The 9,454-nt window shown below is 46.5% G+C and overlaps 1 protein-coding gene across 3 annotated transcripts in view; it reads left to right on the forward strand.

Moving 5' to 3' along the window:
- SSUH2 (ssu-2 homolog (C. elegans)) overlaps window positions 1–8,834 on the forward strand; it is a 39,965-nt gene extending 31,131 nt beyond the window's left edge. For 2 of the 3 annotated variants that reach the window (XM_019536591.1, XM_019536589.1), the window contains exons 12-13: window positions 7,468–7,554; window positions 8,471–8,834. In XM_019536591.1, coding sequence (XP_019392136.1) covers window positions 7,468–7,554; window positions 8,471–8,617 — 234 coding nt within the window. In that variant the 3' untranslated portion in view covers window positions 8,618–8,834. The remainder of the gene's footprint in view (window positions 1–7,467; window positions 7,555–8,470) is intronic. The other variant, XM_019536590.1, reaches the window with a different exon arrangement.
- The last annotated feature ends 620 nt before the right edge of the window (window positions 8,835–9,454 follow it).

Raw genomic sequence — 9,454 nt, forward strand, 5'->3', positions numbered from 1 at the left:
ACCTGGAGAGGGTCCAGAGAAGGGCCACTCGTATGGTTAAGGGCTTGCAGGCCAAGCCCTATGAGGAGAGGCTAGGGCACCTGGACCACTTCAGCCTCCACAAGGGAAAGTTCAGAGGCAATCTTGTGGCTGCCTATAAATTCATCATGGGGGCGCAGAAGGGAATTGGTGAGGCTCTGCTCACAAAGGCACCCCTGGGGGTCGCAAGAAATAATGGCCATAAGCTAACAGAGAGCAGATTTAGACTAGACATTTGGAAGAACTTCTTCACAGCAAGAGTGGCCAAAGTCTGGAATGGGCTCCCAAGGGAGCTGGTGTTCTCCCCTACCCTGGGGGCCTTCAAGACAAGGTTAGATAGGCATCTGCTTGGGGTCATTTGAACCCAGCACACTTTCCTGCCTATGCAGGTGGTCAGATTTGATGATCTATTGAGATCCCTTCCGACCCTAACATCTATGAATTTACGAGATGCACAAATACCCTCCTAGTGAGAGCATTTCTCCTAATATCTAACCTAAACTTCCCTTGCTGCAACTTTTGAGAACAAAGGGGTTTCACAATTGTCCTTAGCCCTTGAGCAGAGGATGAAGAAAGGCTTCTTGCAGCTCTACACTGTCTATTGACATCCCTAACTCAATTCATCTGTGTAAAAAGTTGACTGGATTTCTAGTTAACTGCAAAGGCTCAGCTCCTTAGAAGACCTAAGGCATCACAGGTATATAAATTCAGTACCTGCTCTTGATTAAACACAATAAAGTGTCAGGTGTTAAGCTAGTTATTTAGGGGCAATAAATATTGTTGAGCTGCTGTACAATAGGACAGTTTTAAAATCAGAACTAAATCCTAAAAGAATTATGTTTCAAGCTGAGATTTAAAACGGACAAGGGAAGCCACTGACATTTCAGTTACTTCTGTTCCTTTTCCACTTCCAAAGAACATCACTGCAAACAGATGTGTTACTCCCCTTTATTTAATAGTTTAGCAGCTGATTTTCAACAAAGTCTGGCTGCATCTATGTGAGTATGGATGTTTGGTTCCCCAGGGACAACTACACCTTGTGCTACCACTAGCTGTTCCTGTGAAATGCATGTGCCATGCACTTTCTAGTGCTTGGCAGGTTACTTCAAGTGGGGAAAGGGAGGCTGGGAGCAGCACTGGGCTTGTCCCAACAGCCTTACCTGGAGTCCTGGGGGCCTCCCAAGGCTGGAGCAGTGGTGATCCTGCTGCTTGGGGCCTGGCCGGGCAGCTGGAGCATGGCTCTGGCCAGCCAGGGTCCAGTTTTGAGTGGTGCATGCTGCCCCTGTGTGTGCTGCTCTGTTTTATTTTTTTCTTGTGCAGGGTTTTTGACCCCTGGATATACAGGGGTCAACCCCCCCCTCCCCTCCCCCCCCACACACACTGCTCCCTTGCAGCATGGAGAACAGCTAAACATGCAGTACGTGGCACTGCAGACGTGCCTGGATGTGGCCTATGATTGTATTCAGTTAATTCTTGCTAGGGCCAGGTAACATCTATTGCTTTCAGGAGGCATGTTCTTTCAAATGCTTACATATAGCTGGCTTGTACCAGAAATGAGAAAAATACCACCTGGGGTGGGGTGGGTAGTAAAGCGGAAGACCAAAATAAGCCCAAAAGACAGCAATTTGATTTTTCCGCGTGGTCTCTCAGAACTAGCTCTTTGGCAAACTCACATCTTCCAAATTAATTCCAAGCTATAATCTCCACTTCTCACTGTCAAAAGCAGTGTGTTCACTCAGCTGAGATGCACCATCCAAACGTATCCTTTAGCTACATGTAAAAACAGGTGCTGAAAAACTATTCCTGTGCCAGCTCTCCAAGACGAGGCTTTTTTTATTTAGGTCTAGGGCGCGTCCTGCCAGCGCTTTTCCTATTTAATCCTTTGCACATTCCACTTGCTTCCACTTAATTATCAACATATTTTGGAAGTGCTGTTTATTGCTCATTTGCTTGGTTGATGGCTTTCCAGCTGAAGATGGCCATATGATAGAGGTAAATACCAAGTCCATAAATATTCTGTTGGCTCAAAGTGACTATAGTCTAACAGCTTTGGCTTGCCTCATTGAGTTTTATTCTGACCTCTGATTTTGTGTGCAGTTGTAGCAAAAAATTAGAATCGGGACAGATGTCCAAAGATCATTTCTTAATGAGAACAGAGTTTTATTACTTAATAATCCAGACAGGTTTTCATTTTTCTCTGCAGGTTTTACGAAACTAGATCTCAGCTTAGCTTCAGCACTAGATGGCAGTGTCTTTTCATAACAGAAGATCCACTGGCTCTGCGTGCTTAGAAACACTATTGCCAGGCTGAATACAACTGAAGTAAGAATGCTCTAGACAAATGTTTTGACTTAAATGCTTGTTTCCAGCATGCTTTGGAACAAGGAGCAGGCATTTAACTCGGGCATGTAAATGATCAGTGGGCACACCTACACGAGCTGTTTATTGCACAGTAGACTAATTAGCTGAACAGAAAGTGTTGCGTGTCTAGATGTGCACCCCTATTAGGCTGGACTAAACTATTTTACTCCACAGCAGGGTAGTGCTTGTAAATACAAATACTGTTCTGCTGCAGAGTTTTTTATTCCACAGCAGCACACCTGGGGCACAAGAGTGCTTCACTGAGGGGGCTGCCTGCCAGCTGGCCCTGAACTGAAGCACACTTGTACCCCAGCCAGCCTCTCCGCAGTATGTTGGGCTTGGGGAAACTGCACCTGCTTCGGAGGCTAGCCCCTGGGCCCCCTGCCAGCCAAGGCTGCTCTGACCCAGCTCAATGTGCTGCAGTCCTGGGTGCATGTGCAAATGGCGTGCCCATAGCAATAAGCCATAGAATGTGTTGCTTTGCATTGATATGCATATGGAGAAGCACCCAATGTGAGCCTTTTTTTGTGTGTGTCTCTTTACTGAAATATTTGTATTTGAATGATTGTTCTTAGGCTTTGACATACACTTGTTAAAATGGTGTTAGATTTCCCCCCCCTCCTAGATAACCCTCTGTCCTGTATATACATCTGCTGCTTTCATCAAAGGACCCCAAAAGGGGGGTGGGTTGCAACCCTTGAATCCCAGTTCCTATATGATACTTCAAGCTCTTGCACAGAGCAGGTTCTAATGGGTTCTCCACAGGCCAGCAAATCCAGAACCCACCATCCTAAAGTAGATATTTTAAAAGGTGGGGGGGGAATGGAGTGGATTGATACTCGCAAATTCAACTTTGATTTTAATTGCAAGAGCTCCATTGGGTTGTCTGCTGGTAAATATGAAACTCAGAAGTACAATCCTGTTTCTGCAGCCATATCCATGGTTTTCAAGCCCATTTTCCATATATTCCAAGGCCTGTGGATTCTGTGTCTTTATTATTTAAATGTTAGTAGTATCTGGAATCTTTAGCTGGGATTCAGGAACTGCACATACTTATAGAAAAATATAGGTCCTGGCTTGAAGTGTTTGCTGGCCAGATAGAGCAGATGGGAATGAGAAAGTATCTCCATTTACAGGTGAAGAACTGAGAACCCAAGAGATTTGTTGCGAAGGTCAAAAAGGGTGTTTCTAGGAGTGCTGGTGTATGAAACTAAAATCCTCTGAGTCTCTCAGTCAAGCCCCTGAAACACAAAATAATCCTTCTTAATCTTCTTAGGTATTTATATGGTCCATTATCATAGTATTTAACTGCCTTGCAATCTTTAGTAAATTTATCCTTATAACATCCCTGTGGAGTAGAGAAGTGCTGTTATTTTCCTGTTAGCAATGGGAAACTTAATCAATGAGAGGCTAAATGACTACCCTGGTCTCACACACAAATCTGTAGCAGAGAAGGGAGACTAATCCAGGCCTTTGAAGCACCCTAACTAGAGGTATTCTTTCTTTTCACTTTTATTGAAGATGGGTAAAACAATTCTGCCACTAAGGGAAAGATGGTTCAGTAAATATTAAATATGAGGTCACTGCCAGTTTCTGCTGTAATAAGACAGATCCCTGAATTTAGTTTTATTAATGAAGAAAAGCTGCAAGTTGCTACCAGAAAGGATGTCAAAAGAAGAATGTGTTCATCTCCCTTCTCTTTTATACAGACGTGAACTTTAAGTATATGCAATGTGACTTCACAAAAAGGGTAATACAACAAGAACTTCTCCCTAATCCCCCAATTTAACAGCTTCATTTAATGCTGGATAGGAAAAATTAAAAAAATTCTCATTTACTTTTTGCAAAATGTTTTTTTCAGTTTTCAGAGCATCTGAAAGACTGCAACTAGGGCTTGTGTTTGGTTTAGAAAGAAAGCGAGAAAAGACAACTGGAATTGTTCAGAAAATCAGAGATATAGCTATGCATAAACCTGTGCAACTGAAGGGCGGGCAGCATATTTCTCAAATAACAGTGTGGTGACCAGGATCTCTCAATTTTGTGTTCTTTGGGAAATACAGTGGAAGTGAGTTTTGCCGCATGATCATTTGGGTTCGACACAAGGGACCTGGATTCATTAAAGAAGGTGTAAATAAAACATTGCTTGTCAAAAGCTAGGGGGGAGGGATGTAAAAAGCCTTAAACACTGTTCCTGTCCACAGGTCTAAGCACTCTCTTCATTGAATTTTTCTCTTCACTGTACATATTCCCCAATGAAGAAAACCTCAGCAAAATTCACTGCATTCATGAGGGGGAAAGTAATGCCTTCATGCCACAAAATTATTTCAGATCATTATGGTTGTGGATGAAGGATACTAACTAAGGGGTGAAAAGGGGAGGGGAGAACGGGGATGGGGAGACAGTGCAGTTAGGGCAGGAGAGTTAAAAAATAGCAGCATGCATTTTTATGTTATGTCCAGCATGCATAACTTCCCTGTTATGCCTCTGATTAAGTAGAGAGCTAACCAGAGAGCGTTAGCTTGATTTCCTGCTGCCTTGCATCCAAAGTAATTGCTTATTCTTGTGCAAAACGCATGTAAAAAAATCAGAGCAAGAACTTGATCTGTGCATGTGTAACCATTGTTACCCCACATACCAGGATACCAACATCTCAAGTCAGCTGAGCATTTCAACAAGCTAAGGACTAATACACCTGCTGGATGTTGTAGGGGAGAACACAAGACCTGAGAAGGTATCTTGTGGCAGGACACTGTTGGTGCCTGCCACTTCAAGAACTGAGCCAAACAGTCTGCAGGTGCTTGATTGCGGTGGCCATTTTAGATCTTTAGCTGCCTACATAAACAGGGCAGTTCGCTGCTGGCAGACCAGGCAGCAACATCGCCTGGCTGCAAGGCTTCATGCATCATCCTGGAGGTAAGGGCAGGAGCTGTAGAGGATGGCTTGGAGGCTTTTGGTCCTGGATATGACCTAAAACTTCACCCTGCCAGGAGTGGGTGGCCTGGTGGGGCTCTCAGTGGCGCGGGAGCCCCCAGGAAATATCAGGCCAGTTACCACTCTGGTGAAAGGTGAGTTGGGGCACCTTAATAACCCTAGCTCCCACAACCAGGTGGGTTACCCTCTTGTAGGGTCTGGAAGGTGGAGAGAGAGTGGACCTATAGACTCAGAACCCGTTTTGAAATCCCCCAACTAGTCAATGCTGGGGCCATCACCAGAAGGGTTGAAGGACCAGGGACCCACCACGAGGGACACCCAGAGCTGAGGGCCTGGGGTTCTGACTGGCCTGGAGGTGAGGCCAGGGCCAGCGTAACCAAAGGTCCCAGGGGGACCACACCCATAAGGAGGAACAGCTCAGGGAGCTAGGCAGCCCTGAATGAAGACAGAGCAGGCTCCCTGAGTGGAAGGATCCAGGTGGGGTTCAAACTGGAGGATTCTGGGGCCCAGAGTGGGGCTGGTGATGGGGCCCAACAGTGGATGCCATCTGCGAGGCTTGGGCTGTGGTGTAGGGGAGGAACAGAGCTGCAGATAGGGCCCCCTGGCATCTGGGCAAGAAATAAGTGGCCTCCCACCTAATTAAGACAATTTATTAACAACAAGGCATGGCAGACGAGAAGGCAGGTGGTTGGCCCAGAACAGGTGGGCAGGGCATTGGTAGTTTGGCCCCGGAGAATGCCTCTTGTTATATATCTCTTAGGGTATGGGTGGGCAAAATCTATCCTGCGGGCCAGATCCAGCTGGCAGTGGACTCTATTTCCCAGCAGCGGCCAGCTTCCATGGAGACTGGCCTCAGCAGCACTGGCAGGGCATGTGGCAGGGTGGGCAGCTGCTCCGGGGCTGGGCCAGGATTTTGCAGCAGTGACAGTGTGGTCCAGGGGCATGCAGGCAGCAGTTTGTGGCTGTACCCTGGCTCCTTGCAGTGGTGACAGCATAGTTTGGACCTGGGGCAGAGCCACAATCTGCTGCCTGCACACCCCAGTTGTGCCCAGAGCTTGCAGGCTGAAGATCATGGCTCTGCCCCGGTTCTGGATCACGCTGTCACCACTGTAAGAGTCCAGCTCAGCCACAGAGAAGCTCCCTGCCCTGCCGCATGCTCTGCCAGTGCCGTTGGGGCCAGCATCCATGGAAACCCTGGTCCCACACTATCACGGTGTGGCTGCTGCTGGCGTCTCCATGGAAACTGGCCCCAGCCATGTGGGCAGGGGCTGCTGGGAAATGGAGTCCAGCTATGGGCCGGATCCGCCATTTTGTCCACCCCTGTCTTAGGGCAAAGCTTACTGTATATTTTTCAGCTACCAAACTGTAGGTTTTCTTTATGGTGTGCTATCATTATCGTAGAGAGATTCTCAAGCTGTCTGCAGTCACTTTCAGCTATAAACCTGAACTCATCCTTCAGATGTGTTTAGTTTGGAGATTACAATGGGAGCCATAATTGGAAAAGGAGACAACCAGTCTGCAGACTGGGCTCAGTTTGATTCATGTGAGGGCACATAGTCTCTTCCTGCTGCAAGAACACAATGGCAAAATACAACGTTCCAATAAATATATAATATATCAGATAGAAAAAATGACGCTGCAGTTCATCTTGGCCAAAAGGCTGAACACACTCTTGTCTCACGGAAAGCAACATTAGCTAATTATTGCCATGCAACTGGAGTTTGCAGTGCTTCTCTTCCCTTCCTTCTCTCCCTTAGCTATGGAGTGGAAGTTAAGGAAATGATTAATAAGGCTTAAACTTTCCAGAATTTCTGTGATGAGAAGTTCTACAGAAAGATTCAGTGCAAGTTTGGCTGCTTTATTATCACATTGTCATAGCAAAAATGTTCCTAGCACTCTTCTGCAAAGAGCAGCAAAATGTGACTGTAGAGAAGCTGAAAAGAATCAGCAGTTTAGCTACCACAGATGCATCTACATTGAATGCCTTCTTTAAAAGCTCTTTGGGTCTAGTGATACCTGTAGATCTTTGTCTGCTCCTTTGCTGATCCTTGTCTTAAAACTATCCAATGTTGTTTCTTCTTGGACAGTTTACTAGTCATTTTGCTGTTAGCTTTGGGAAGAGACTTGTAGTGAGTGTTGTTTTCCTTCTTTTTAAAGAATAAAAGATCCCCGCAGGCAAGAAGTGGAGGTAAAATCCAACAGTCAAGACAAGACAAATACAGCAGTCCTTTGAAGGCCCTATCAGTAATAAATCTTTCATATAAATCAAGGAGAGATCCACATAGCAGCCTTGCTCTGACTCTATAGCCCAGCTTCCTGCCATTGGGCTACAGCATCCCTTTATAAAGGAATCTGATTTGAAGGTTAATAAGGGACTTTATCCACACTTAGGTCCTTATTCACTAATGAAAAGCTCTAATTAGCCATCTCATCATCCTGCAGGGAAGGCAATGCAGGGAGGACATAACTTGTAGCTTGCTGCCTTGATGAACCCCTCTGTCCTACCACTGCCAGTTTCTGAATCAAAAACATGCATTTTCCAGTTGTTTTTGATACTCAATTTCCATAGAAACCAAGGTTGCATTTACAGGTTCTCAAACATAACCAGATCATGACACGCTTATCTCCCTTGATTGTAGCAACCAGAGAAGACTCTTGCACACAGCAGCTTTTTCATTAGAAAACTACATTTACTACTTTCCCATCTGCTTCTACAGGATTTTTTTGCCATGTACCTATACCATTGTACCAGGGACAGAGAGATAGTGATGCAACCCGAGGATGGGGACACGCACACGCACATGCACATGCACACACACGCGCGACTACAAGAAGCAATGCTTTCTAGAGTGTCCTAGCACACAGCCCGTGGAGATAAAAGGAGGCCAGTCAATCATGCCACACAGAAGTTTTCTGTTTCTACAATATAATGTATGTTTTTGGAAAAAATAATAATGTGCTGAAATCAATGGTAATTTGGTACCTAAGTGATTATCAATTCAAACACACACTGGTTTGTTGCAGTAAGTGGCTGTTGTGGTGGCTCAAGATACAGGTTTTGTTTCTGTGGCAAGCCAAGCTTTTCCTTCTCCCTCTCAAGAGGTGTCCAAGTGTCAGGATTCGCTCTGCTTCACTAAGTTTTATTGTCCTCTCTTCTCAGCGTCAAACCATTGAACTGATCCCCATCACAGAAGTTCACTATCAGTACGCAGGGAAGACCTACCTCTACTTCATCTATGGACTAGAAAACAAGGTGTATACGCTGGACTACCCAGAGAGGTACTGCTGTGGCTGTGCCATCATATGACATCTATGGGATGCTCCTAAAGAAGAAACCTGCTGCATGGAAACCAATTAGTCTGTGATTAGATTGGCAGTGTTAGGACTCCTGATTTCCAGTGGATTAATCCACCGAGGTTAGCGCCAGAGAAAATGGTAAACTGGCAAGACTCAGATAATTTGACCATCATGTCCTCTGATCTGGCTCAGGGTGAAAATGAGAAAGTCTGGGTATGTCCACATGAGAGCAGATGTTTCTCTGGGGAAAAGTTTCTCCGGGGAAAAGTTTCAGCTTGGAAAATTTTGCTGGCTCCAGCAGCCTTACCTGGGGCCTTCTGGGGCTGTAGCCATGGCAGGAAGCCTGGCCACCAGTCAGAGAGTGGCTCTGGCCAGCAAAGCTCTGGTTTTGGGTGGTCCATGCTTGTAGGAAGAGGGAGAAAATATTATTTGGGGTGGCTGAGAGCATGTGCTTGCATGCACCTGCATGCCCCCAGCAGGTAAGTCTGTCATGGGGAAAGGGCATGGGGCAGGTGGAGGCCCCTGCAGTGTGGGAGAGAGTGGGGCAGGGGCAGGTTGTGAGATGCTGAGAACCTGGGCAGCTCATCCAGGAGTGCAGTGGGGCTCCTGCCACTGTGAGCACCCTGGCAGAAGCCCACGTGGCACATGGTGGAGGTGGGCTGCTGTGGCAGCCTGGGATCTGCACCTCACTGCTGCTGCCCTGGGAGTGGTGCGATGCCATGTGCCTGTTGCCGCTGGGTGTGCAGGGGGCATGGCACAAGCAGCGCAGCAGGCACGTGGTGTTGCACTGCTCCTGGGCAGTGGCAGCAGCAGCAGGGTGCAGAGCCCAACATGCAGTGGCAGCCCA

The sequence above is a fragment of the Crocodylus porosus genome, unplaced genomic scaffold (assembly GCF_001723895.1).
Source record: "Crocodylus porosus isolate Cpor-Errol unplaced genomic scaffold, CroPor_comp1, whole genome shotgun sequence".
In the NCBI taxonomy this organism is placed as follows: Eukaryota; Metazoa; Chordata; order Crocodylia; family Crocodylidae; genus Crocodylus; species Crocodylus porosus.